This window comes from Hemicordylus capensis, chromosome 2 (genome assembly GCF_027244095.1).
Source record: "Hemicordylus capensis ecotype Gifberg chromosome 2, rHemCap1.1.pri, whole genome shotgun sequence".
In the NCBI taxonomy this organism is placed as follows: Eukaryota; Metazoa; Chordata; class Lepidosauria; order Squamata; family Cordylidae; genus Hemicordylus; species Hemicordylus capensis.
Window position 1 is genome coordinate 120072678 of NC_069658.1, and position 14179 is coordinate 120086856.

General features: G+C 50.3%; 1 protein-coding gene across 3 annotated transcripts in view; it reads left to right on the plus strand.

The window, feature by feature from the left end:
* The window catches only part of CNTLN (centlein), a 351601-nt gene that overhangs the window by 272964 nt on the left and 64458 nt on the right, over nt 1-14179 (plus strand). For all 3 annotated transcript variants that reach the window (XM_053300359.1, XM_053300360.1, XM_053300361.1), the window contains one exon: nt 1209-1400. In XM_053300359.1, coding sequence (XP_053156334.1) covers nt 1209-1400 — 192 coding nt within the window. The remainder of the gene's footprint in view (nt 1-1208; nt 1401-14179) is intronic.

The window sequence follows — 14179 nt, forward strand, 5'->3', positions numbered from 1 at the left end:
CCCTACTACAAAATGTACTGAACTTACAGCTAGCAGTTTTAAACTGTAGCATCTTTTGTGTCTAATTGGGAGTTTTTGCGAGGGAAGTTTTTTACTCCTCTGAGAGATTTCAATACCATTTTGTCTAATTGTTCCTTATGTTAAACTACCATATTATAAGCATCTTTGGAATATTAAAATAGTACTATTGTTGGGCTCTTAAGGAGCCTTGGGGTTGTTATGCCATTAAGAGCTTGGTGGCTTTCTGCTGACTACAGACTGGCAAAAGATTATTCCAGCTATTACAGATTTTTTTTAAAATGCTGCTATATTCTGGAGCTTAGCAAAATGAAAGGAAATATTGAATCCTTCATTTTACAGTTTTAAGGCACACTCTGCTGAGCTGGTCCACAGAATAAATGGGCCTGGTCCATTGTCAATCATATTCAATAAGACTTTAGTTTGTTTGCATACTCCTCATTTGAACTAAATCTCTAACAAGCCTCATCTGCTAATTGGACTTAACATTTATGTTGCTAAATGAGAAGCATTTTGGCTGCAGTGTAGGGTGGTAAGACCTACCCAGTGGAATAAACAACTAACATCTGTTATCTTGTCCTGCTCCAGCTTGGCTTTTACCAGTTAAGTGCATCGGCCCCAGGGTCAAGGTTATGGAATTTGTGGCTTCCTGGCTGCAGTGTATATATGAGAAAGGGAAGAACCAACAACAGAAAGACCAGCCAAACAGAAGTTCTGGAATGCACATAGTCTATTTTGCTTTAACCTCTATAAGCCCTACAAACCTAAGAACAGTCAAAACACTGTATTCTTTAACATTTCTCAGTACAGTGTTCAAATAATCTTATCTTGGTAGCCATTATATTCAAAGTTTAACCACAAAATGGCATTTGAGAACATCTAAGTATTTTCCAGTGCATGTCACAAGACATTACAATATTGTAGTGTTGGAGAAATGGCATCAGTGTACTTTACAACATTTCCCCCCCTGTTAGACAAATCTGACTAAATGCAGCCAGTTTTTAGCTCTTTTTCTCTTCAGTTCTGTGTCTGTTTTGCAAGCAGTGAATTCAGCCAAACTCTTTGCAATTTGGACAATGGACGGTACATATGTTGTGTTTTGTAATGCTAAACTGTAAAATTATACAGCATGTTGGTCTCAAATGCATATTGAACGCAACTGTTACTATTATTACTTATTTGGAAAACAGACTCTGATGTCCAACCTGACTGAGTTACAGCGAGAAAAATCAGATTTGCAAGGAAAATTGGACCACCTGACCCAATCTACCAAACTGAGAGAGGGCCTGTCTCCTGTGACATCTGGCCATACTGGAACGACACCAGCAACTCCACTAAAGAATGTAGATCTGGAAATGAAGCAGCTGCAATGTAAACTGAAGGTGATAGTAGGCATTATGAAATTATTTTAAAATGTGCACTTTATTTTCTAAAGAGGGCATCAAACATGGAAAGATTAACATGTATGTGGAATAAATTGGGCTTGGGTGATGTTGCTATTAAATGATGGTTACACAATAATAACTAAATAAAAGTAACTTAGCATTCAGTCAGATGATATTGAACTGACTTGCTTCATCTGCTCAGAGTCAAAGATGAAGAGAAAATATATCAGATTTAGGAATATGATTAAATCCGCTTTGATGAAAGTATTATGTGGTAAGCCTGTCTTTAAGGCAAATCATATGATTCTAGGCTTACAGAATAAGGAGCTAGCAATTGGTGATATTCTACGAATAAATAATACTATATTCATTGGACATGCAATGTCCCTCAACTTCTTTAAATCACCGCTAATAATATTTCAGAGAATGCCTTTCTGCATTTTGTGATAATTTGACAATCATATCTTACATAATTAAATATCCCAGTTTTGTTAGTAGATACAGATCCAGTATCTATCCAATATTCAATCCAAGCACAGATTGCTGTTTCTACTGTAACTAACCCTTTCCGTTACACATACATTTTTAAAAACTCCTTAAAAGTTCAGGGAATACCCCAGACCTAATCATTTGACTCTATTGACTCTTAATAGCGATTACAAAAATTCAAAAACTAGTATGGCTCTGCCTATGGCATTTATCACCTAATTACCATGCTCATAGAAAAGTAGCATGTGTTACTACTAGGAATATTTATATATTGGTCTTCAACAAAAGTTCTCAAAGCAGTTTAAACAGAAAAGAAATAAGATTGATCCCTGCCCCAAAAGGGCTCACAAACTAAAAAGAAACAGCCCCTGGAGGGATGCTGGCAGTTAAAGGGCCCCACTACCACCACCACACTACCTGGGGCACTTGCCCTGGAACCTCTTGCTTCCTGGTGTGGGGGGAGGGATTTCCAATGTCTGAATTCCCCCTTTACCAACATGCACAGCCCTAGTTTCTATAAATGTCTGCTCACACAATAGTTATGGAAATATTGAGTGCCTCCAGCATATGCACTCTGGCTGACATTCTAACTAATGCAGTATGGACACACCAGAAACACATCTGTGCTGCAGAAAGCTTCCCCCACCATTGGAATGTGCATGCAAGCAATTTTTGCTGATCTTCACTGCCTTCAGAAATGCCTTGTACCTTCTGAAAATATGGCCCTAAAGGTTGTGCAGGCCTCAGGGACATATTTTTGGAAGGCACAGAACACTTCTAAAGTTAGGGGAGAGCAGAAAAAATTGCTTCCCCATGTATGCACACACACACACACACACACACACACACACACACACACACACACACACACAGAAACACTAATAGTGGGGAAGCTCTCTGACTACATTAAGAGCAGTGTTCTGCTACAAGGATGCAGTTCCCACTGTCTCTTTGCTTCTTTAGTCAGAATGTCAGCCACTTACTCTATTATTTATTTTATTTAGTTACTCTATTATTTATTTTATTTAGTTATATTTGTACACTGCTGCAAATGTCTGTCTCTGGGCAGTTTACAGCAACAGAAAACAAGTTAAAACAGAAATTAAAACCTTAAAACAATGTAAAGCCACTAGTCTAGTTAAAAAGCTTGGGTGAATAAATGTGTCTTTAGAGACTTCTTAAAAGTTGTCAGAGATGAGGAGGCTCTTATTTCAGCAGGGAGCACATTCCAGAGTCTCTGGGCGGCAACAGAGAAGGCCTGTTCCTATGTAGCCACCAGACTAGCTGGTGGCAGTTGCAGATGAACCTCTTTGGATGATCTCAATGGGCAATGGGACTCTTATACCCAGACCCAAGGAAACGCGGAGACATTACTATGGTGGATTCGGCCAATTCTTTATTGAGGCGTAGATGTATTGTGCATACAAGGCATATTTTGCTGGGATTGGTTCATCCCCCCTACAGTGCAGTAGCTAGCTGGCTGGCCACAGCTGTGGCCGCCGTCACCGAAATGACCATGGCAATAGCACCTTGGCACCAGGCCACTCCTCTGCTCTAAAACGGAGGTGCCCTTCTTCGCCAACCTAAGGTCAGGTTTTGACTATCAACACCACCCCTCCGATGCTGCACAGCCATACAGAAAGGATGTCGCCAGCATAGGAGTTAAGCAGCATCCCTGATCTGTCAAGCCTCAAGGGATCCGCTCCTCCTCCTTGACTTACAAGCTTACCTAAGGTGCCACACCCATTTTCTTAGCTGTTCCCCACCGCACTGTACCTGTCACAGCGGGTGTTAGCCTAGCTTAACGCCCCGCACCCCACAGGCCCAATATCACCTTTGCCAATCCCAGCCTCCAATCATCGATGAAAAGCCTCATGCCCATGGCCAATAGGTGGACCCCATCACCCCGATAAAGGGCAGGCTGTGAGAATACGATATCATCGTGCGGAATACATCCACCGCCCTTAGCTGCTAGGAAGTGAGCCATTGCCGCGTTAACCCCTCGCCTCGCCCCCTCCACTTTGTTCTGCTTGCAGGCCCTCTTCCACACCCTGCGCTGTGTGATGTCAGACCAAAGCAGGACCACGTTGGGGCACCAAGCTAAGACCATCCCCAGGTCCTGTATGGTCTGTTGTGACAGTGAAATGCCTGACTGGCTGACTTAAGTCATTCCCCCAAAATGCAAGAGCAGGATATCCGGTGCTGGATTCTCCTGCAGGTACTCCCTCAGCATCGGCAGCAGCTGGGCCCTTCTCATTCCCCGCCGCCCATGCTATTCAATGGAGGCCCTTCACCCCAGGCCCAATTGTGTACCTGGATCCATGCCTTGCGCCCACTTGTGGGCCCAAAATACAAAGGAGTGGCCCAAGACAAGGACTCTGGCCTGCTTCGCCTGAGGCTTCGCCCTGGTGCAGGAGAGAGAACATAGGTGAGGAGATGCGGGAGCGCAGGGTTTGCAGTTATAGGGAGGCGGGAGGCACCAACGCCCACCCCCACGCTCAACACACGTACTTGAGGTAGACTGCGGACCTCCAATGGCCCAATCTCTGAATGGCAGCGCCCAGGTAGCCCAAACCCACTGCTGCTGATGCCGCCCCGATTCTGAAGGAATGCGGTGATAAGTGACACATGGACACGCTGGCCACCATGAAAGCTCTCTTCATCACCACCCAAAACTGGTACTGGGACAAATGGCTTCCTTTGGTGTGCATGAAGAGGCATCCCTCCGCCTCGCCTGTCACAGCCATGTAGGCTCCCAGAGCCTGCACCGGGCACATGCATTGGTCATTTGCCCTGTGGAGGGTGACCAACTGCCCCTTGCCACGTTGGTCCGTCTCAGGGAAGCAGAGCCGCAGCGTTACCGCAGCTGGGCCCAAAGCCAGGTCTCTCTTCTGCAGGACCCTTCCCCTGAGGCTGTGCGCTCCCCTAAGGAACAACTCCCCAATCCTGAAGGCCCCATAGAAGGCTGCCAGAGCTGCCGCTCTGAACAATGCCTCCTCGTAAGGGGATGCACACACCTCCTCGAAGCGCTGCACAGCATGCTGCAGCGCCTCAGGCAAAATGGGCTGGCGCTGATTCAGCTGGGCCAGCATCTCCCTGGCCCAGTCCTCCAGCATGTGCTGGACTCTAAAGTCGCCCGAGTGGTCGGGGAGCCCCCTGGCCTTCCCGTAGAAGGCCAATGCCGCCAGATACCCGGCCATGGTGCTCACCGCACTGCCCGGAGCTGCACCAGGTACCGCATCAGGTGCTCAGGCGGGGCTTGCCATTCCTGGTCGATCCCTACCTGGGACCTAAAGTGTTGGAAGGCCCTAACTCTCCTGCCGTATGCCACACGTGTCCTAGGTGCTATTGATGCCTCAATCGCCCTGAGCACCTCTACGCTCCAAGGCTCCACAGCCCTTTGGGCATCTTCTCGGGCAAGGGGGAAGCTTCGGGAGCCAGCTGGTGAAAGCGCCACATCTGAAAAGAAGACAGCACATGCTGTTTCTTTTTAGTTTGCACCCCAGGCACGTGCTGCGCTGTGAACAATATGTTGTTGTGCAGGCACGCAACACGAATGTTCTCACCAAGCCCATAACCCTAGGGGATCTGGAGGTCTGGCGGTTGACAACCTACACTGTCACCAGGTTATCTCACCAGAAGCGCACGACCGAGTCCTTGAAACAGTCTGCCCAGATGTACACTGCCACCACTATGGGGAATAGCTCAATAAAAGTGAGGTCCCTAGTGACTCCTCTCTCTATCTAGTCACGCGGCCAGCACTCTGTGCACCATCTCCCCCTTAGATACAGGCTGAAACCAAGGCCCCCTACTGCACCTGGAAGTCAGGTTCCTGGCGCTGCGAGGAGCGCCAGAAGGAAACTCCATTGAAGGAGTCCAGGAAGCTCAACCAGAGCCTCATGTCCTCCCTCATGTCCGCGGTCACCCTGATTCAGCAATGCGGCAGCCTGCACCCCGCAGCCACGTCACAGAGACACCGCAAGAAGGGCCAGCCTAGGGCCACCACCCGACAGGCAAAGTTTAGGTGACCGATCAGGGACTGCAGCTGGTGAAGAGTCACCTTCTTGGCCCCTCACATGCACTCAGGAGGACTTTCAAAGCCTCCAGCTTATCAGCAGTCAGCTGTGACAGCTGCCCCTGCGTGTCTAGTTCTATGCCCAGAAATGTCAGCCTGGTGGTGGGCCCTTCAGTCTTATCCCTTGCCAGGGGTACCCCAAGTTCCTGACAAAGGGTAATGAACGTGCGTAGCAAAGTAGTACATTGATTAGAGCCCGCCATACCTCCCAAAAGGTAGTCATGAAGAAAATGAGCTGAGGAACTGAGCTGTGCTCTACGGCGCAGCGCCCATTCCAGCATCGAGCTGAAGGCCTCAGAGGTTGCACATGAAACGGAGCAGCCCATAGGCAATGCCCTTTCAATGTAGAACTTTTCCCCAAATGCAAACCCCAGCAGGTCAAAGTCATCTGGGTGGACAGGCAAGATCCGGAAAGCCCACTCGATGTCACACTTGGCCAGCAGTGCCCCAGGCCCAAAGGCTTGGACCATCGCCGTCGCCTCATCAAAGGAGGTGTAACGGACCAAGCATAGCTCAGCTGGTATGCCGTCATTGACGGAGCTGCCCTTGGGGTAAGATAAATGGTGTATTAGCCTGTATTCACCAGGAGCTTTCTTGGGTACCACCCCCAACGGGGATAGCCTTAGTGTCTGCTGGGGAAGCTTGGTAAAAGGCCCTAGCACGCAGCCTAAGGCCACTTCCTTGTTTATTTTTCTTGCTACCACCTGTTCCATCCCTCCAACTGACTTAAGATTGTTAGCAAAGCTGTATTTGCGTGGAAACTGGCACGGAATCCTAAAACCGTCCGAAAAACCGGCTTCTAAATACCAGGCGCGATCCCTGTCTGGGTAGTCACGCAGCAGCTGCTGCAACACAGGAATTTTAATTGGGGCAGGTCCCCTTTCCTGCACAGCCACAATGGGCGGCTGCAGGCCCTTTGCCACCGCCTCCCCGGTTGCCCCTGCTTCCCATTCTAAAGCCCTTTGCCTGCGGGCCGCTGAGGCCGGGGTGCCGGCCCTCGCAAAATCCACATTCATGCCTGAATTTGCAGGGAGAGCAGGAACATTTACCGCTCCTGTTGAACTCCCAGCACACCAGGGGACTTTGAACCCCCTGGGTGCCTGCGGGCGAGGCCGCTGCTGGAGTTTTAGAGATTAAATGGCCGCTTTCGGCACGCTCCCTGGTCAATGGCCTCGGCAGTGTCATGATTCTAAGCCACAGCTCAGAATGCTGCTTCTCCCAAGAAAGCCCCAGGTTATTAGATGCCCGCTCTCTGAACGCCTGGTCATAGGCCTCGCATGTGTTGCCTGCAAAGTCCATAAATGCCCTATGAATGGTGTCAAAATACTTAATGAGCTTGGGGCCCCTTTCGGGGAATCTCTGGGTGACCACTCCCATGTATATGGTGAACCTGGAAACCCAGTTGTTCCAATTACACTCAATGGGCTTCCTCTTAGTCTGTTCCTTATCTTTCTTCTGCTCGCCCTCCTTGCCAACAGGCTCGGGTTCCTTGAACAGCAGTTGGAAGATGTCTATGTACTCTCCCTTCCAACTGTGCTCCTTTATGTGGGGCAATAAGTGGTCGCCCAGTGGAACCAGCCCGTCCTCCTTGTTGCCTACAGCTGGCTGGGCAGCCTGCCCAGGGGTGGCGCTTGCCCCTGTCTGCCCAGCCCCCCCCCTTGCTAAACCTGGTTACAGGTGGCATGAGGGGATGCCCAATTCATAGGGCCTGGGAACCACCCATAGGGCCCCGCAGGTGGAGGGGGGCTCCAAGGTAAACCCCAAGGCCACACTCCCTGGGGGGACTCACCAGATCCGGGCCCTTTTCCAGCCGGGTCATCAGCAGCGCCTCCTGGTGTGGGTTCATCTGCCGTCCCACTGCCTCCTGGACCAGGCACAGTAGACGTAGCTGCCTCGAGTGCTGCCAAGCGATCAGTAAAGCCCTGCATCAGTTTGGCTCATTTTGCGGCCCTAGATAGCCTATGGCTTCCCCCACCCTCCCCTCTTGGAGACGTAACTCCAGATGGGCCACCACCTCCACCATTCCCTTTGGGCACTGCACGCTCTTTTTCTATAGCCTCCAGCCTTGTGATAAACGCCCGTACAGCCAATATTTCCTGGTCCCGTTCATCCTCTGACAAGGAGTCAGGTTGAGCTGGGGTCCTCTTGGGCTTTGGGGTGGGTTTCTTCCCCTTTCCCGCTGGTGCCTTCTTGGGGCCCATGGTCGTGGGTGCTCCCTAAATTGATGTGTTGGGGGGGGTTATGGAATGCACCCCCATGGGCCGCACTTGCCTCCCCCCTTTTAAAAGTGGCTGCACCGGGCCCGGCCATTGGATTGCCTCGCCCCCATCCACCTACCAGGTCACAAGGCACAGCAGTGGGGGGGGGGGATGTGGCCAAGCACAGCAGTGGAGGGGGGATATTGTGTTAAGGGGTACAGAAAAGGGGGGAGTTGGGAACCTATCTGTCTGCCTGCCCCCCCCCATGCCTTAGGTCACACTCCCTGGGGGGACTCACCAGATCCGGACCCTTTTCCAGCCGGGTCATCAGCAGTGCCTCCTGGTGTGGGTTCATCTGCCGTCCCACTACCTCCTGGACCAGGCACAGTAGACATAGCTGCCTCGAGTGCTGCCAAGCGATCAGTAAAGCCCTGCGTCAGTTTGGCTCATTTTGCGGCCCTAGATAGCCTATGGCTTCCCCCACCCTCCCCTCTTGGAGACGTAACTCCAGATGGGCCACCACCTCCACCATTCCCTTTGGGCGCTGCACGCTCTTTTTCTATAGCCTCCCTTTTCTATAGCCTTTTCTATAACCTTCTCTATAGCCTGCCTCCCACCCAAGTCCACCAAACCTGGGCTGGGTCGAACCCGGCCTGCAGCCCGTAGATGGATGCTGCTCCTTGATGGGAGAGGGGAGGGCCCGTCCTCCGGCCCGACCAACCAGATGCCAGCGCCCCTGCCGGGCTGATCCTTCCCTGCCTGATCTTTCTCTGCCCAGGTGCTTGGAGCGAGTGCCGAGGCAGGCTCCGCTGCGGGCAGGCCTACCGAAGGCCAGCCGCGTGGCCGACAAAACATTGGCCGGTGCTCGCCGCGGCAGGCCTTGCTGCCCAAACTGGGGGCTGGTGCTTGCTGCGCCGGGCCTTGCTGCCTGAAAACGGGGCTTACCGCGCCGGGCCCCGCAAAAAATGGCAGCTGGCTCTTGCCACACACGGGCGGGCTTGAAGCCTGAACTCTCCACGATGCCCCCCGCCATGCAGCTCCCCAAGGCCAGGCCACGTGCTTCGTGGCCCAGCCGGAGCTCCTGCACGGCATGTCCAACCTCAACGATGGAGGTGGACAGACTGCCGGCGCAGGGGCGCTGCTGGCTTTGGGCCCTTTCCGGCCCCACCCCCAGAAGAGCCTGGGACCAATGGGAGGCAGCTCCCCAGTCCCCGCGTGCTCCGAGGGAGGGGCTGGGGCAAAGCGGCCCCGCCGCCGAAGTGGGCGGCAGGCGGCTTGCATAGTGAAGAAGAGGTTCTCTTAAATAACGTGGGCCTAAGCTGGGCATTATATTTAACATAAAAATGTAAATACAGTCTTAAGTGTATGTTTAGAAGAATAGGAACTTTAATCCACTGTTTGTCTTTTGATAGTTAATATTGGTTTTCAGACCAATGTGCTGTTAATAATCAACTATGTTTTATTATTTCCAACAACTCTGTTGTAACTTCTGCACACAAAAATCTTCTTTAATGTTTACCTAGCCATGTGCAGGTAGAAGTCTGAGATTGTGTGTGAAGGAGATGAGTTAGAGCCATAGCTTTTTACAGTTGTAAGGGACCCTGGGGGTCTTTTAGTCCATTCCCCTGCAATGGCAGGAAACTGCTATGGCATCCCTGACACATGGCCACCCAGGCTCTGTTTGCAAACTTCCACCGATGAAGAACATAGCATTGCATGAGGGGAACTATTCTACTGTCAAACAGCTCTTATAGTTAAGATTATTACAGTCTAGCCTTAATCTGTTTCCTTGTAGTTTCAACTCATTGGTTCTCGTCCTGCCCATTGGTTCTAGTCTGTTCCTTCTTCTAACTGGCATAGGCAGGACATAGGTGGCCGGTGTTCTCATGTGCAGCCCCCCATGGTGGCTGTGTGCTCCCTGGCCCAGCAGCCTGTGCATGCACAGAGGCCTGCTGTGTAGCAAAGGCAGGGCAGCCTCCCGGTGAACTGCTGAGTGTGCTGCTACTGCCATGGGGATGGGAACTGCCGAGTGCCTGGGGCAGTGAAGTGAAGAGAAGGTGCGAGTGAGGCAGCCCCAGAAATGAGCAAGAGATCTGTTACCAAAACTGACCTGAAGTGCTTTTCACTTCAACTGTGCTTTTCACTTAAAGTGGGGAAATTAGCTTTGGTTGTGGAGCAGTTCAGCTCATAAGAACAGCCCTGTTGGAGCAGGCCCAAGGCCCATCTAGTCCATCATCCTGTTTCACACAGTGGCCCACCAGATGCCACTGGGAAGCCCACAGGCAGGAGCTGAGGGCATGCCCTCTCTCCTACTATCACTCCCCTGCAACTGAGGTGAGGCAAGATTTACCTTTGCAGAAGCCATGCTGGTTCTCTCCCAGCAGAGCCTGTTCTTCTATGTGCTTTACAATTTTGTCCTGTTCTTCTATGTGCTTTACAATGTTATCCTTGAGAATGCTTTCCATCAATTTGCCTGGAACATACATTAAGCTAACCGGCTTGTAATTTCCCAGATCGCCCCGGATCCCTTTATGAGTGTTACATTGGCTACTTTCCAGGCCTCCAGTACAGAGCCTAATTGTAGGGATAATTTATATATTTTTGCAAGGATGTTGGCAATTTCACATTTGCGTTCTTAAGCACTCTTGGATGGATGCCGTCTGACCCTGGAGATTTGCTAGTTTGTAATTTTTCCAGACAGTTTAGAACATCATCTCTTGTCACCTCTATCTGACTCAGTTCTTTAGCCTCTGTCCCTGAGAAGCCTGGTCAGAGGCACTCTTAGGACCAAACCTTGGGGATCTGGCCCAGTCCTCCACCGCGGGGGTGGGGGGGGGGCCTCCAAATGCTCCCTCCATATGGGCAGAAGCCACCTGCGGTCACCCAGGCAACTGTCCGTGAGGTGCACCTAACTGATCGTCAAGTCAGTTGTTGGCCATCATTGGATGGCAGCAATGTGTGCGCTGCGGTGGTGGTGGTGGTGGGGGCTCCGCAGATGACGATGAGTGAGTGCTGGCAGCGGCCATCTGCATAGGCTGCCGCAGTGTTAGTGTGGGGGACGCACTGCTGCTAGTGGCCCTGCTGTCTGCTCTTCTGCGCAGAAACCCAAGTGTAATGGCCCCACCACACCACCAGCCCTAGTGGGTGGCCATGCTTTGCTGTGGTCAAAGAGAGGGGCCTCAGTGCAGTGGAGATCCTGCTGCTTAGGGGCGGGCACTTCAGCTGGCTGCATGCGTACCCCAACCCCATCTCTCCACCTGCCTGCCTGCCTGCTTCCTGCTTCCATCCCTTGTTCACTGTGCAGGCTGCTGAAGTCAGCCACGTGGCAGCAGAAGTAGGAATGCTGCACTCACTACAAGGAGGGACAAGGGAGCAGCAGCAGCGGTGACGTGAGTGAAGAGCAGCTGAGAGAGCTGCAAGGGAAGGGGCCATCAGGGTCACTCCACTCTCCACCAGACCACTCTCCAGCAGCAGCAGCTGCCCTCCAGACACAGTAATTGCTGCTTCTACCCTTTCAGATTCAACAAGCATTCATTAGTTGCATAGCCAAGCAGCCTGCCTGAACAGAAGAAAATAAAACCAACAAGAAAAGATAGTTCCCCCCCGCCCCACACCGCCTGTCCCGCTTGCTCGATAAAACTTCTGGGGTTTTTTGTTTGCAAATTGTGGAGTGCTTTGCACGTGGAAACAGAAAGCACTTGTAAGCACTTGGATTGCAAACTGTCCCTCCCGTAGGCAAAGGGAGAAGAGTTTCTCATGTGTGGGCGGGGAGAATAGAGCACCGTCCTGGAGACTGGGTCTGTCTGTCCATGTACAGGTTTGTTTTATGTACAGGTGTCTGCTCTCCGTGCTTGCAAAGCTCCTGAACTCTGCAAAAGACCCAAAGGACTTTTGCATGAGGGAAGCTGGGAGTGGGGGGGATTCCTTCCTCCCTTCCTAGCACACAGTTATGTGAGGGAGAAAGTGCAAGGAATAGAGAGAGAGGCAATGGTGTAGGGGAGAAAATCTTTTGTTCAGTCACACATTTATTGAAAGCAAAGTAGCTCTAACCTTGTCTGCATTTCTGAATGGTGGATCTTCTTCCCCACCCAGTCCCCAAATTGCATGTAAAATGAATAAAAATCCCAGGGTCTCCTTGCCCTGCCCCACCCCCTGCCCCTAAAATCCCTTTGATTTTTACATCTTTACATTCTTGCAAATTCTTGCTTAAATATTGAGTTATTTAGAGACAGAGGCGGTAGTGGGGAAATATGTGGGGTGGGAACATGTTAAGTTGTGTGTTGAAATGTTGCTGCTAATGCATATTTGCATAAATATGCCTGTTTTATATTCTTACATTCTTGTGAGTTCAATTGCTGTTTGTGCTCTCAAGAACCCACATTTTCAAAATACTGTGTGTGTCATGGTGTGTGTGTGCGTGTGTACAGGGGGATATTGCTTAATGTGCAATGGTGGTGGGGCCTCCAAAGCCCTTTAGGTCCAGGCTCCAGAATTACCTAGGTGCCCCTCTGTGCCTGGTTCAGGGACAGATGTACACTCAGTATCCTCTGCCACTCCTTGACACCTCCCTGATTTCCTTCTGCAACTCTCAGTCACTGTCAACGTTTTGGTCTGGAGGGCAGTAGCATGTCTCCAGTAACATATTTCCTTTCAGGCCTTGTATTGTCACCCACCGGGTTTCTGTGGAGGACTCCAGTCCTCCTAGGTTTTCTAGCTTGTTAGATTCTATCCCTTCTTTAAGATACAGTGCTACTCCACATCCAAGGTGCCCCTCCCTTTCCTTTCTATAGAGTTTATATTCAGGGATAACAATTTAGCAGTTCCAGTGTATTTGGAAAGGATGAGGAGATGTAGGTACAGTTTCACGGTTTTATTACAGATGAAAATGGGTATACAGAAGGCAAAAACCTTGGCAAGGCAAGGCAACTCAATAATTTAACTAATGTTCTAGATGGGAGTCTTGGTAAAAGCTTGTAATGATTTGGCTAGAGCTCCAAATCAGAGCCTGCTTAGACACTTGCGTTACAAAAGTGCCTGGAGAGTGTGGAAGGGAAAGCAGAAAGAGAAGCAAATGGGAAGCTTTGAAAAAGACAAGGAGTTAGTTATTACCGGTCCTTCCTGTGCGTGTTCGGTGCACGATGGCCAGGCACTCAGGCCTCTTTCTAGAGCAAAGCATGGGGTAGAAGCAGGGAGAAAGAGCAAGGGGGAAGCAGCAACCACAGCTCGCTTATGGGAATCTGTAGCATCCAAGTGGAACCTGAACCAAGTCCTCCAGAATTCAAAGCCATTGTGGCCTGGCTGGGGTATTTATATCCAAAACCATGACCTGAGGCAAAGCTTGTTATTTACTGAGCAATTCTCCCTCTCTGGTGTGTGGGTGAATCCGTGCAAAACAGAGATGTCTATTGTGGGCTAGACTCAATTACTTTAGGTGCGTTTTGCCAAACAAAGGCAAGAGCAAGCTAAAGTGGCTGTGAGAGATGAATAGCGACTGTGTTTGTTTACATTCTCAGAGACCGCGATGTCTCCAGGTGTAGATATACACTTCTTTTCTTTGGTTATGAGTGTCTCTCCCTTATCTTTGTTAGTCAATACATTAATTTTAATTGGGTGGGAAGTAGCCATTTCAGTGCTCTTGCTGAGAAGCATTCCATATGTTATCTATAGGCGGGAGGATCTGCTTCCCAGTCAGTTTGCTTTGACAGGTCTATTTGCTGACTCGCCTCCAATAGGGGAGGGGTGGGGATGTCCCTTTTCAGTTTGTTATCTTTTCAACCTGAAAGCACACTGCCCAACTCGGTCTGTTGCTTAATTACCACTTTTTGCCAAAGAGCAAGGTAAAAAGTTCAAGGGAACTATTATCTCGTAGTCCCATGCTGGGAATGCAGCAAGTGAGGTGCTTCTTGTGCTATCCCAAAATGTGGCTTTCTGGCAACAAAGCAAGGGAGCATGGATTGTTGAGACCCATGTGCCCTATTACAGCTCCACCCCTGCTTCTTCTGTGTAACAGCCTG